General features: G+C 36.0%; 1 protein-coding gene across 1 annotated transcript in view; it reads left to right on the forward strand.

Moving 5' to 3' along the window:
* The window catches only part of EDIL3 (EGF like and discoidin domains 3), a 579,426-nt gene extending 566,209 nt beyond the window's left edge, over positions 1 to 13,217 (forward strand). The window contains 1 exon segment of the mRNA XM_021007989.2: positions 9,430 to 13,217. Within this exon segment, the coding sequence (XP_020863648.1) occupies positions 9,430 to 9,579 (150 nt within the window). The 3' untranslated portion in view covers positions 9,580 to 13,217.
* The last annotated feature ends 2,739 nt before the right edge of the window (positions 13,218 to 15,956 follow it).

Below are 15,956 nucleotides of genomic sequence, written 5' to 3' on the forward strand. Positions count from 1 at the left end.
CAAGAGAATATAAGTAAAGAAGAGTTAAAGATCTAAATAGCATACTTTAGGAATCACCTGTATTAATGGAGCAGCAGAAGAAAAACTTCTGAAGAAAACAGAAGAATGGGAGAATAGATGGAGTATGTGGATATGCCAAATAGCTATTTCTTAGAACAGGTGGTTCATGAACATATGAGAAGTTTAATTATATGGGATTTGTTCCTAGCTAATAAAAGGTAGTTTGGAGGTGATTGGGAGTGAAACACTCAATAACAGTTATCTCAACAGAATGAATTTTGACATAGTAATGGGAAGTAGAAAACTCCCACAATCCATCACAGTTGTTCCATTTTGCAAAATGAAACTGTGATGAAATGTGGTCCTTATTTAGAAAAATCAAACCCTTTAAAACCACCTTATCACCAGAAAAAAAAAAGTACGCTTACATTTATAAAATGCTAGTTGCTCTAAAAACTCTGCACATGGAGATTTTATCTCAGCAGAGATAAAGAGGTGGGAAGGGAAGGGAAATCTTATAAAAATGGAAATATAACCTAAGTAGGGTTAATAGAGAAGCACAGAAATTAGGACAGGTTGTATATAAACAAAAAGTTAATCAGGCCAAAGCAAGTTAAGTTACATGCCAGAGACAGGATTCAAATCCAGTTCTTTTGACACGAAAAACAAGTGTTCTCAACACTTTACCAAAGTGTAGTAGGGATCTTTGGTGATTGATACAGAGCCAATAGAGGAGACATAAAGAGGACTGAATTATTTTTTGCATCCAAGAAGGATGTTAGGGAGATTCCCTTTTGCAATTGCCCCCTGAAATGGATGAGTTTATAGTACAAATCAAATTGTCATCATAGACTCATAGCTTTGAAAGGGACCTTCAGAATTATCCAAAAACAGAAGTTAGATGACATATCCAAGGTCACACAGATAGCAAGTGGCAGAATAAAGATCTGAACCCAGGGCTTCTAATTCCAAATGTAGTGTTTTATCCACAACATGATTTTACCTAGAAATCATGCCTCCCTTAATGCTGTCTGATAGCATTTGATTGCTACAGTTACACACTGATTACTCCTATGAAGCTTGTAGTCCTTTAAACTCCAGAAATTGATTAAGGCAAATGGCCATCTAATCTTGCCTCACCTATCTTGTACTTGAGGTGATATTTTTTAAAGTGTAAGCCTTTATATTTATCTTTATTCAAGGACATCTTATTAGATTCAGTCCAATGTCCTAGCTTTTTGATATTTTTTACATTGTCAGTCTATCAAGTGTGTTATATGTCTCTCCCAGCTTTGTAACATTGGCACACTTGATGAACTGCCATTTATGTCTTGATCATAGTCATTGATTAAAAAAAATGTTTAGCAACCCAAGGCCAAGCATAGACCAGTTCTTGAGGAAGCCATGCTGGCTCATTTATAAGTATTGCTCCCTTTTTTGAACATTCACTAACCTTTGGAAATGATTCATTCAAGAATTTCCCCAGGAATCAAAGTCATCCCCACTGGCCAATGTAAACTCCATTTTCTTTCCTTTTCTGAAAATCAGGGCAATGTGTACACTGCCATAGTCCTTGGGTATCTCTCTTATTCTCCATGATCTTTCACATAGGACTCACTGTGATCCCACAATCATATCTGCATGTTCTTCCAGTATCTGAGGATATAGTCAGTTAATCATCTGACCCCTACTATGTACCAGGCACTGTGCTAAGTGATGGATATAGTTTATCTGTTCTTGGCACCTTGAATTTAACAAGGACAGGGAAGTACTCTAATACTATCTTAGTAAGCAAATTAAGTATTAAGAAACTTTGCCTTTTTTCTTCACATCATCCTATATATCTATTAGTCCTACCCTTCATTTTATTCTCTTATCCTCTGACCCAACAATACCACTATTGGGTCTATTTATCCAGTAAAGCTTTAAAAACTGTGGGAATTTGGGGCATTAGCTTTTCACACCAGCCACTTCATTCTGACCTTTAGAATTTGACACCATTCCTTTAGGATCATGTGACATTCTTGTATTCATCCTGTTACTAGTGCTGGACTGTAATTTCACATATATAAGGGCCTTTCTACTAAGGAAGATCCTTCTTCCAATGAAGGTTGGCACCTTTGCTGCAATTTATAGTCTTAGAAAGTTTCTTAGATCACTCAAAGTTGAAGTGATTTGTCCAGGGTCACTCATTCAGTTTGTGTCAGAATAAAGACTTGATCTCAGGTCCTCCTGGCATCAAGGCTGACTTTTCTAAACTTTTCTTCATGAAATCCAAGTTCATGGGTGAGTGCCTTGTGTTTCCACATAAACCTCTTCAAACCACTCCTCTTTGGAATATATATATATGTGTGTGTGTGTGTGTGTGTGTGTGTGTGTGTGTGTGTGTGTGTGTGTGTGTAAATATATATATGTATGTATGTATATAGTATGTGTGTATATACATATAGGTATGCATGTGTATGCATATATATACATATATATGTACTTATGTGTGTTTTATATATACATACATATACATATATGTGTATATACGTATAGGTCTTAGTGTTTTTATTTCATTTTCCATCTCTCACACATACTGACTTTCCAGAAAGAATTTAAATTCATTGCATCCTATCTAACCTATTTTAAACGCTTTGAACTCTGCTCTTCCAAAATTTAATGTCTATATCAGAATATGCCTGACTTTTTTTCACCTTCTTTATTACAAATTATAGAAGGAATTAGACCCCCTCCTATGAGAACCTTCCTCCAAGGTTCCCATTATTTCCAGTGCAAGAGTGAGTTCCTGCCTGTTAGTCACTGTCAGACCTAACTTTTGTTTCCTCTACCTTTTTAAGAATAAATTATTATTATATGATAAGGGTCATTAAATAAGCTCTCCTCAGAATAAAGATATATAAAGAGTACAGTTTGTGAAAAGCTATTGCAAGCAAGGACCTGTCTTGCCTAGTCTTTATAATTGATGTAGATGAAAAAAGGATCACAGTCGAAGTTCCACATTTGAGAATGACACTAATCTGTCCTAAATACTGGCAAGACAAGACAAAGGCAGTAGATTCTATCAAAGTCTCATCAGTCTGTCTGAATGCACAGAAAATTTACAAGCATGTGCAAAGGATAAATAATCAGAATTATATATAGTGAATGATCTGAGCCATCACTTATAGAGAGAGAAGACCCAGTAAAAGGGATCTGAGAGCCATAGAATATTCTATGTGGACATAAACCCCAAAGATCCATACACACAGTTTAAGCCTCAGAAAAGATCCTAAGTGAAAATAGAAAATATAACAGTTCCTGTATTTTTTAAAAATGATACATCTTGTTGTAGCATAGAGAGGACAGTGGATTGGCAATTAGAAGATCTAGGTTTTATAGTTTCATTTGTTTTGTAATTCCAGACAAGTCATTTAATTTCTTTTTTTTGAAAATTTTTATTAATTTATTTTGATTTATCAACAATCACTTCCATAAGCTTTTGAGTTTAAAATTTTTCTCCCCCTCCCTCCCAAACACAGCACATAATCTGACGTAGGCTTTACATATACATTCCTATTAAACATATTTTCACATTTGTCATGTTGTAAGGAAGAATTAGAATTAATAGGAGGAACCACAAGAAAGAGGAAACAAAACACAAAAGAATAAAATAAAATACCAAATAGTGTGCTTCAATGTGCATTCAAACTCCATAGTTCTTTCTTTGGATGTGGATAGCATTTTCCATCAAGAGACTTTTGGAGATGTCTTAGATCCTTGCATTGCTGAGAAAGGCTAAGTCTATCAGAGTTAGTCATCACACAACATGGCTGTTACTGCATATAGTGTTTTCCTGGTCCTGCTCACTTCACTCAGTCCATACAAGTCAATCCAGGTTTTTCTGAAGTCTGCCTGCTCATCATTTCTTATAGGACAACAGTATTCCATTACATTCATATACCACAACTTATTCAGCCAATCCCCAATTGATGGGCATCCTCTCAATTTCCAATTCTTGGCCACCACAAAAAGAGCTGCTATAAATATTTTTATACATGTGGATCCTTTTCTCATTTTTATGATTTCTTTGGGATACAGCCCTAGAAGTGCTATTGCTGGGTCAAAGGGTATGCACATTTTTATAACCCTTTGGGCATAGTTCCAAATTGCTCTCCAAAATAGTTGGATCATTTCACTACTCCACCAACAATGCATTAGTGTTCCAATTTCCCACATCTTCTCCAACATTTATCATTTACTTGTTTTGTCATGTTGACCAATCTGATAGATGTGATGTGGTACTCAAGAGTTGTTTTGATTTGCATTCCTCTAATCAATACTGATTTAGAACATTGTTTTACATGACTATAGATGGCTTTAATTTCATCTAAGAACTGCTTGTTCATATCGTTTGACCATTTATCAATTGGGAAATGCTAGTTATTTAATTTCTCAAGGTCTCAGTTTCCTGCTATATAAAATGAAGAGTTTAAACCATATGACATCTAAGATCCCTTTCAGCTCTGACTTCTAGAATCCTAAGGAATAGTAAGTGCAGTTCTGATCATTGGGACTCAAGAAATTTGTACTAGAGCTAGAAATGGTTAATTCCCTTAATCAAAAGAATGGTAGAGCTATCTTCTGAAGCAGAGTCAAAAGATCTGGGATCCCATATTTTAAAAAGTAAAAGTTAAGAGGTAATAAGGTAAAAATCTGTAAAATACTAAGTGAAGTAGGTAAAATGAACACTGACCATCAACAAAATTCTAGACCCTTAATTTAAAGGGTAATCAAAAGATATAACATTGGGATAAATAAAACATTTAAGATACTTATTAACCCAAGAGATGGCATGGAAAAAGTAAAATACACGAATGAGCCTTTTCTAAATGACAGCCAGGAATATCCAGCAATAGAAGACAAAATATAACTAAACTTTAATGTTGCCTTTACTTAGGAAAGACATGACCTTCCATATTATGTCCCTTGTTTGTTTGTGTTTTGTTTCTTCCATTTTTTTCAATTATCATGCATTTATTTTCTCTCTCCAACCCTATCCACCCATACCATGAAAAAGAACAAAACCCTTGTAGCAAATATGCATAGGCCAGTAAAACAAATTTTTCACATTGGCCATAACCAAACATTGACAACAGATACAGGTCTGAATGAAAACATAGCCCTGGATAACAATACGTAGGAGCAAACTGAAGCTCAGTGAAATGAATTGCTCAAGGCCATATGGGGGATAAGCAGCAGAGCTGGGACTCTGCTACTTGTTTGACTCCATATTTGACTCCAAACCTACTTCCATGGCCCCAGAAGATTTGTCATATTTTCACCTACAAGCATGATAGTACTTTCTAGCTTGTTTTTAATAACCTTTTTAGTGATGCTTAATATTATGTGGATCTTTTGGGGTACAGCATCATGTACTGGTGTCCAAAGGAAATAACATGACTCCCAGATCACTACTTTTTTTTTCCTTATGTCTAATATTCTCCCAATAATATATTTTGCTACCATATGTTGAGAATTAACTCTTTACTAGTTTTTGACATACATTCTTTTCAATATAATATAAAAGGTGAGCTAAGAGAACTGAATCCATCACCCTTCTAGCAGAAGAAGATAGCAGTGCATTCTAATAGTCCTTACCTTTAACTTATATCTCTTTTCCTTTTAAGATATCAGTTATGGTACATATCCAAAACACTGGGTGTTTCCCTCAGGTTCCATATGTTGGGAGTATCAGCAGCATCATATTTTAATATATCAGCAAACTTGTCACCAGATAATTAGCTAATAGCCTTCTCTCCAATCTGAAACATCTGCACACCTGTTTGTAAAAGATGAACTTTCACATGCAACAGATTTTTGCCTGTAGATGGGTGTTTATGCCCTCTCAGTCCTTCAGAAATTGAGTTGAATGTAAATGCTTACTGTTTTACAGTGTATATGGTTGCCCATCTTTCACAGAATTCTCTCTGAATTCACTGCAAAAGATTCTGGCTTAGCAATCTTCTTCCAGGTAATGCACAGTGACAGCATTATCAGTAGAGTTTCCCTAGTGGTATAGCAAGGAAGGCACCACATGTGCAGCACATTTGCGGGCGTATGCATGGTATCATTTTTGAATCGGTATTTTCATACTTGCCTATTATGCTGGTTACCTAGAGATGTGGGAGAATGAATTCATTTGTTTATAGGTTCACTGTTATGATCTCAGTTATATTTGTGTCTCTTAGATATAAATTGTAGCTTCTATGTTGTGTTCACTTCTAACTGTCTAAATATATAAAAAAAAAATTGAACAACTATATCTCCAAACTTCATACGCTGAAATGAGAGATTAACAAGGTTATGACATATTTCACTTTTGTTCATAGCGTTGATTCTCAAAGCTTGTCCTCCATTACTTAAATTTTATGTCAATAATAACTCAACTAATGCTTGAGGAATTAATCATTTCTACTTAAAATCTGAGCTAGGGACTAGTGGACTAGAATGGAAAATCTTAGCACCCTTTCTTCCTCTCCTAAGATCAAAGTGCACAGAACTCTATTTAGGTACATTGCAAATACTGCAAGACAAGTTAATGAATCTGAACAAGGAGTTCCAAAGTTATCCATTTCATTCCATAGCAGTGTAGCAAAATTAGATTTTAGAGTTCAGTATTAAATGGTGGTACCACAATCCCTGTGAGACTTTTGAAACAACACTGTGCTTCAGGGAGTATGTCAGGAAGTCAGAAAGTTTATTCTCTGCTGTTGCAAAGACAGTGTCTTTGGAGGTTTCATATTTGTGTTTCCCTAGGTGGAATATTATATTGTGTGCTTATTAGGTCAGAGTCACTTTGACTTCATGAGATTTTTCTGTTCACACCATCCTACTTCTTGTTGTCCTCCTCTTTCTCCCCTTCTTCTTCCCCTTCTCCCCCTCACCTTTCCTTCTCTTCTATCTCCTTCTTTTCTTCCCCTTTTCCCCTTTTCTTCTCTTCTTCCTCGTCCTTTTCTTTCCCTGTTTGTCCACTTCTACTTGCTCCCATCTTCTACCTGGAGAGCACTATTGCAGGGCTTTTTTCCCATAAGTATATTTTCCATAAGTAAAACTTTGATCCAGATGTGAGGCAAAATTCTACACTTGCCAGAATTCAGTATTACAATCTCCAAGAAATATTAATTCATAAAATGGCCTTGGGGATAGGATTTTTATGTCAAGTTGAAATATATTCCCCTATCAGATATGGATGTGACATTTTACTCTCACCATTTACTTAAAGTAAAAATTTTCCCACCAACTCACAGTGGAGCTACCCTGTCTTTTCTATGCCTTATATTAATCTGTGCCACCACCACCTTATGCTTTGAAGCAGAGTATCTTTTTAATTTTGTTTTACTGCTTCCAGAGCACCTTTATTGCTCATGTGTGACTGAACCAACTCCTTCTAAAGGGCATTATTTCTTATCTTTTACCTTTCATTTCAGTCCTTGTGAAGCAATGCATTGCATTTTCTGCTATGTCTTCTTGGGGTTGCTTTTTTTCCCCCAGACTTTTACTGCCAGGTCTCCTATTGGCCAACTTTGACTCTAAATAAGAAAAATAAAAACCTTCCTACAGCCATCAGGTGCTTAACAGATTGAAGTTTGCAAGCTTTGAAGATTTGCTCTTCAAATGTGTCAGAGTTAAGGATCAAGTGATCAACCTAAAACAACTTCAGAAAGATCACATTTCCCTTTCCATGAGACAAGTTAAATTCAAAGATAGAGGCAAGGTGCCACAATACAAATAGAAAATACCAGAAATATATATATGTGTCTCTGCTTCCTACACAGGAGAATACAAAAGAGAAATACTTGTTTCATTTATTCGGTTGTTCTACTATATGCTACGTGTGATATAGCAGTAGGAGGCAGAACAACTGAACTGGAGGGGCAGGGAGTCAACACCAATAGTATCCAGTCAATATCAATAGTATCCTTGAGGTTTCAGCTTCTCTTTCACTAAGTACCTGTCCTTAGGCAACACATACAAGCAAGTAGAGGCTAAACTAGGGGTGGGGAACCTGAGGCCTCCAAGCTGCAAGTGGCTTTCTAAGCCCTTGGGTGTGGCCTTAGTCTGTCAAAGTTTTACTGAACAAATCCTTTCATTAAGGGGATTTGTTTTGTGAAGTTTGGATTGAGTCAAAAGACCCCACTTGAGGACCTAGAGGGCCACATGTGGCCTGAAGGCCCAGGTTCCCCACCCAGGGCTAGGCTTTAGGAATAATGTTCCCAAACCAGCTCTTCACCTCACTCTGTAGAGGTGGATACACTGATAGGAAGAAAACCACAACATCCAAATGAGATCTTGCCATTACCCTGTGGAGTTAACTTGGGTGGATTTCTCTCTGTGTCCATGTTTGTACTTCTTTGTGTAAAGTATCCCTGGAGAAACATCATGTGGTAAGCTGCCTCGAGTCTTAGGCACAGAATATACCAAAGGCACAGTCAGTGATAATTCTTTCATGTCACTTACCTTCTTTCAGTGCTCTAGGAAACTTTTAACACTTTAAGTTTCAGAGAAGATGTCGATTTGAGGTTTTGTTTTGTTTTGTTTTACCAGGGAACTCCCTATACCTGTAAAATCAAATTTTTTATCCCTATTCCTATATCAACAACACCTCACATCAGTGGCCATGGGATTCTTCTACTTAGGGTATTTGAAGAATCAATGATTTGCTGTATTTCAATTTTCTCTCCCACAAGCTGACAAGCAAACTGAACAAAATTAACAGTTTTCACACAAGGCTGTACCAGTGGGTTTGCACCACGGGAAAGAGTACAATATTTGGCCACACTGTCAGCATGGACATGATTGTGACTCTAAAACTACTTCTATGAAAGTGGATACATAGATTACTTGGAATTTTATTAAACATGCCAGATTGAACTTGGAGTATACTGACTGGTCACATCTTTATAAGGAATCACAAAAATAAATAATGGAAGGCTTTCATACATTCTACTGAATCATCATTTGACAGTAATTTAAAATATGAGATACACATTTTCTGTCTCAGTATTAAACAGGAAGGTCATTCAACTCTCTATCAGATGGAGTTTCCTTGTAAGCTCAAAGTATACTTTTGATCTCTCAATGGAAATGGAAAGTATCCCAGGATTTTTCTCTTGAAACCCCACAATTGCTACAAGACATCAAGATCGTGCAAAGTAGCATCCATCTTTTCAGGTGGCTACATTTTTCCTGAATTATGTGTCTTCTGTTGCAGGTATGAGATAAAAGATCTCTTAAAGTGTAGAAATACCTTCTATGAATGTTGCATATTTCTCGGAAGGTTTTTGTTTTTTTGAGAAAACTTTTCACTGCCTTCCTTTCCATCTCTTTTCTCGGTGGATATGAAAAAGACACGCATCGTTAATGCTCTTCACTCTTCCTTTCCAGGTTTTCCAAGGCAATTTTGACAATGACACACACCGAAAAAACGTCATTGACCCTCCCATCTATGCACGTCACATAAGGATCCTTCCTTGGTCTTGGTATGGCAGGATCACCTTGCGGTCAGAGCTGCTGGGCTGCACCGAGGAGGACTAACAAGGCCCAGCGCTTGGAAACTCTGCTCTCTATATTCTGAAAAAGTATCTCCATAGAATAAACTGTGCAAAACCTGTAGGAAACTGAATGTTTTGTTTTGTTTTGTTTTTTCATGAACAAATGCTCAATTTATGGTAGGCCACTTAACTGTCTTTTCTTAGGAGGTCTAAGCCTGTCCTTTAAATGGTTCAACCTGATTTCTGTCCTTTTGATCTGTTCATGTATATATTCCCTCTAACTGTGGAATTACCTTTCTCATATTCTTCTGTGTTGTTCACATTGGCTGAAATATGTTAGGAAGGGAGAGTAGTGTCTTTTTTTTTTTTTACAGAAAAGGCAGAATATTCTGATTGCCTCAGTATGGAGGTAGAGTAAGTAAGTTGAAACTAGCATCTTACTCGTAAAAAAAAACCACTACAAATTAGCAATAAGTTTTGTTTGGTTCTCTTTTTTTTCCCTTTATGAAATAACACAGCATTATCTTAATTGTTTCCATGTGCCAACCAAACATTGTCAGTATTTATTGTACATTTTGGGGAAAAAAATCTGTGGTATGCATTCCTTGTTGATACTATAAACTACCTTCCAATTCTATTCTTCATTTATTTATAAAGCTCTTGAAGTTTCTCCCCCACATAATTATATTCAGTTCTCTTTCATTAGTGCATAGCCTGAATGCATCTAAACTTTTTTCAGTTAAATCTCATTCTATTTGAAAAAAAAAAGTCTTTGTTTATATGAGGTACAGAACTTAATATGAAGCCCTTCTAAAATCCCTGGTTCTGACCTAGGAATATCCATGGCTTTATTCTTAATAGAAGCCATAAGTACAGAAATGCCACAAATAAATTACCCCAATCATACTATCATTTGACAATATTGTTATCAAAGGAAAATTGAAAAAGCAGCATTGCACTCCTTGAAGTCCATATGTTCCACCAATTATCACATTTGGTTTTAAAAATTATTAGCAGCATAATTACAAACCCAGTTTAATGCTATCCTATAGCAAGGGTTCTTAAGCTTGTTTGTCTGTCCTGGCCACCTTTGGCAGATTGAAAAGCCTGGAAACCCCCTTCTCCGAATAATGCTATTAAATGTATAAAATGAAATACATAGGATTACAAAAGAAATCAATTATATTGAAATAATTGCCAAATTAAAAAAAAATTCAATTATCAGGCACTCATTTCTCCCTCCCATCTCTTTCTATCTACTTGGAAGAAAGGAAAGAAAGAAGGAACGAACTGCATCACAATCACAGTCAAGCAAAACATAGTCCAACATATTCCTACATTGTTCATGCCCCAAAAAGAATTTCTTATTCTGCTTGTTAGTCTATCATGTCTCCGTGCTGAGGTGGGTAATGCCCTTCTTTATCTATCCTCTGGAATCACAATCATTTAGTTGGTCAGAGTTCACAAGTATTTCAAAATCGTCATTTTAATAACATTGGTGTTACAGCAGAAATTGTCCTCCTGGTTAAGTTTACTTTACCCTGCACCAGTCCATACTTGTTTTTTCCACGTCTCTTTGAAACTGTCATTTTCCTTGTTCCTTACAGCACAATGATGTTCCATTGCATTCATATACTACAATTTGTTCAAATTGTTCAACATATTTTTTTAAAAAATGTTCAGGGACCCCATGTTAATAACTCTACTCTCCAGTATGTTTATTTTAATACAGTGCTGCATAATTTTGCCCAAAGTGCTCAAATTGTATGTTGTTTACTGCACTTCCAAATAAATAAAATAAAATTTCACTGAGATTAGAAACTGATGTTCCTAAGAGAAAACACATTTCACAAGCCTCAGTTGGAGAAAGAGGTAAATATCGCTAGATCTAAAACAGTTTTTTTTTTCAAAATGGAAGTCTAGTTCTATGTATTATTGCATTTTAGGAATGTGAAGACATTTCTAAGCAATTTTAGCAACAATTAGGTACAGAGAGTAGAGGTTCTGTTCACCAAAATCTCTCAAGTAACTTGAATTAAAAAAAAAAAAACAGAAATGTCTTCACAAAAGTACCGATCCTTCAAAGTGTATTTATATAAGTATTTATTTTGTAAGGCTTAGACATAGGATTTTCAAAGACGTGATTTAAGGGTCCTATAAAGGTTAAAAGAAAATGTGGTATATGTACAAATGTTACAGTCCTGTGCAACATCATTCAGTTTTTCAGTTATTTTTTTCATTTGTGCTGCATAAAAAAAGCCACTAGACTGTTACTGTCTTGTCTGTAAGTATGTTAACAGCATTCCTTAGTGATGTATATACAAAGTGGTCTTCAATCATAATGAACAATTTAAAAGAGAAAGTCAATCATAATGGCTTTTTTTTTCAAGAGCAAAAGCTATTGGTACAAGAATATCATAGAAGTTGGTCATTGACCAGCAGCCTCGAAAGGATCACTTTAGGCTTTAACGATAAAGCTTTGTTTTAAAATATCTCAATTGATCATTTGTTCCCAACGGACTCCAAAAATTAGGTTGCTATTTCCTCAATTATTAGTTCACCCATTTACATTACTTTCCAGTTGGAGTAGATTTTATTTTATTTACCTTTTTTACACATAAAATTCCTTGATTCATGAAAAACACAATGAAACGTCAAGACTGAAGTCCTTTGTTTTGTTTTTTTTATCAAATCTGATAACCTTAGTCCTTTCCCACTACATTTATTATCAATCTCTTTGTGGATAGTGTTCCATAGCTTCATCCTTAAGAGCCTGAAAAGAGAGCTCAGGGTGTTAGGACTAATGCTTTGTCCTGATTTATGGAGAGAAAAACATCACTTATGATGCCATCAGATGCTATCTTGGGATTTTTTCTAGAGATACTTTTTTTTTTATCAGTTTGTTGGAAACATTGGTTAAAGCTACAACTGTAAATTCAGTACTATGTTGGAAAGCATTCTATTAACTTGCTTTTGTATTTCTTCACTGCTACACACATTGTTTGTTCACTGCAAAGAGCAAACGTGACTTACGTGGCACCTGCCTTTTTCTTATTTGCTGGCAACAGTGGAGTTTCTATATACTGAAAGGTTGAGAAATGTTGTGGAGTAGTCCTTAGCTTTTGCATCAATTGTATAATGACCCTGAAGTGGAGCAAAAATGTTGGATTTCAACTTCACACTAAGCCAGTTAAATCTGAGCTGGCAGACCACACAGAAAGGTCTAGATTCCAGCTTTTCAGGGTTTGATACATGTTAATTCTCTGACCTGGAAATTCTAACCTACACACACACACACACACACACACACACACACACACACACACAACACACACTGTTTTTATCTATGTCCTAATAAAGCTTTTGTCACAGCCTCTGGTTCTGATCTTTACACTGACTTTCTCTTTTGGAATGATTACATACAGATTAGTGTGAACTCTGAAGACCTAAGGATACTAATGAGTGTATCTTTGCTAACCAACAACTTACGAACTATAATATTCAATGCTGGCTTCTGATGTGTCGTTAAGTACAGAGGTATCTGAGACACACACTTTTGCAACCTTTCAAGCTGTGTAATATTCAGATGTTTTTGTATATACTTAAATCATGTAGAATGATGTAAAAGCAGTATGACCTTGTCTAGTCTCCAAACTTACAATAAAATCTTTGAAAAATCTAGGATGCTTTTGAAGCAGTTGTAATTAAATACATTTATAAGAATGCACATGTTGTCTGAACATGAATGACTATTACTATTGACTACACATTATTTTTGGTTCATTTATTTTTTGTATATCTAATTGAATAGATATGGAAGTAAAGATCAGTTACATTACCCTTCAAGTACTGATTAATCTCAATAAAAGGTCTGTTCCAAATATACTAAAATTAATACATACTTCATGTTCCTTTGGCAGAAGAAATTAAAATTTACTAAAAAATTTCTCATCTGAAAGAGTTTTTGATAGGGAAAGTGGAAAGGGGAGGGAGAATGAACGTTTATGTAGTGCCTACTATGTTCTAGGTACTATGTTAAGCACTCTTTTCAAATATTATCTCATTTGATCTTAACAACCCTATGAAGATGCTATCATTAACTCCATTTTACATTTGAGGAAACTGAAGCAAACAGAGGTTAAGTGACTTGCATTGCCCAGAATCACACAGCTAGTAAGTGTCTGAACCTGGATTTGAACTCAGATCTTTCTGACTCCAGACCAGCACTCTACCCACTGTGCCACTAGCTGCATTTCAGTATTTTTGGCTTCATTGACAATGATCAAATAGAATGCATAGGTGTGCCATACTTTCTTACCTATTATTCCATCAGTATAGATCACAAACTATCTATAACCTAGTAAACAGGCCCAAAGCAGTTATTTGGGGCACTTGAAGGTCATGACTCCTCTTGACTTTTACATCGAATAAGTAACACAAGTGGGATTGGAATCTGTCTTTTCCTACCTTCAATGTCACTCTGGTCTAGCACTGTAGTTATCAAGCTCTGTTGTGTCTTCCCTTTTATTAATCCAATGTTATTTTGAGCTGTTTTTGCAGCTTTCACAATCAGGAAATGCTTCAGTGTTATAATAAAGCTATGGCTCTCCTCTTGAGTTGTTATCCAAGATTGTCCTCTGACAATATGATATTTCTTAATGGAACATTTTCTTTCAAACTGGATGAAGTGATTGCTCAAAGTCAATCACTTTTTCAGAGCCCAACAACCTTAGGAACGGAATTTCTGGTCTTCTGGACATCACTGGAGAGATTTTAAAGGAGGTGTTTTTACAGCACTTGCAACAATTTATCCAGTCTTTGGATTTATGAGGATCAGAAAAGCAAAATGAGATGCCCAACTTCCTTCAATAAGCTATAATGAGCTTCCGAATGTGCTCAGGGTTGCCTGAGCATACACACACACACATACACACACAACCCTTACTTCACTGTTATTTTACAATGCTATTTATGTTCCTTTCCTGCATAAATGTGTTTTTTTCAAGATATTAGTAATCACAAATATACCTTTCAGTGAAGCCTGCAGAGAACCATTATGATATTCATACAGGCCAGAGATGCATGGGGACTGGAGCATGATTATTCAACAGAGTTCTCCTACCACAGATCCTTTGAATCTTTTTTACATTAGCCTTTCAAAATGAAAGAAGAATAGTAGATAGCTTAGAGGGCAGTGCCAAGGAGAGAACTGTGATCTTGGTTGAAATTCAAGTTGTTTCTGCAAATGGGAGAACTGAGGGGAGGGGGCCATTGCAATACATTAGGCCAATATAGAACCAAAAAGTGAAAAAGGTTTACAGCAACAGCACTGAATGCAGACTTCTTGGGCTTTAAGTAAAGATGATGGTAAAGAGGCACTAATGTTTCCTGTCACAAAATTAATGTTTTCTATGTGTCTCTGCTCCCAAAGGCTAATTCATTTAAAAAGATTAAAATTCACATTTTCATGATGAAAAGAGCTGCCCCTGGCCTTCAAGATTGGAAACAAACTAGTGCCTGACTCTTCTGTGAAAATGGCAGATTAAAACATTTCCTTGTGTGATTTTCCTTGAGCCATCAACTCTTACACAATTTCAGTGGCTAAATTATCCTGAAATTGAATATGATGTCATTTGCTAAACAAAGGGAGGAAAGGTAATTTTAGAAGCAAGTCATTATTGATTTTGCAGAACAGGGGATGAGGGCAGAGGTGGTAAGGAGAGGGGAATCTTTAATTATATGGCAGTAAATATTCGTACCTCATGTTGGGTGTTTCAATATTGCCACCAGGTTATTTTCCACAGCAGACAAATGTTTGTTGTTATTTAGTCATTTTTCAATTGTGTCCTAATCTTTGTGATCCCTTTTGGGGTTTTCTTGGCAAAGATACTAGAGTAGATTGCCATTTCCCTCTCCAGCTCATTTTACAGATGAGGAAACTGAGGCAAACAGGGTCAAGTGACTTGCTTAGGATCACACACCTACTAAGTGTCTGAGATTGGATTTAAACTCCAGAAGAGTCTGACTCCATGCCCAGCACTACACCCACTAAGCCACCTGGCTATGGCCCCTCCCCAGTATTTTGTTATTAGATGAGTTTTACGGTGGCAATTAAAAAATTCTTAAGGGATTTTATAGTTTTGTTTGCTTGTTCTCTCTCAGCAGCCACAGCATCTGCTCATATTGTTGCATATAGTGAAGCTGTACCAGGCAATTGCCAGGATACTTCAGGGTTAGGCAATGCACATGATATCAGCAACTATTTTAGTGTAGATTACACCCTCTTCAAGCACATGGCTCACATCTTTCCAATAGATTGTCAAAATCTCACACTACTTTTACAATGCTAGGCACATATTTGCACATATAAGTTAATAATGATGATTAATTGCTGCTTATCCTTCTACCTGCTGCCACTGG

This window comes from Phascolarctos cinereus, unplaced genomic scaffold (genome assembly GCF_003287225.1).
Source record: "Phascolarctos cinereus isolate Bilbo 61053 unplaced genomic scaffold, phaCin_HiC Scaffold_4;HRSCAF=312, whole genome shotgun sequence".
Lineage (NCBI taxonomy): Eukaryota > Metazoa > Chordata > Mammalia > Diprotodontia > Phascolarctidae > Phascolarctos > Phascolarctos cinereus.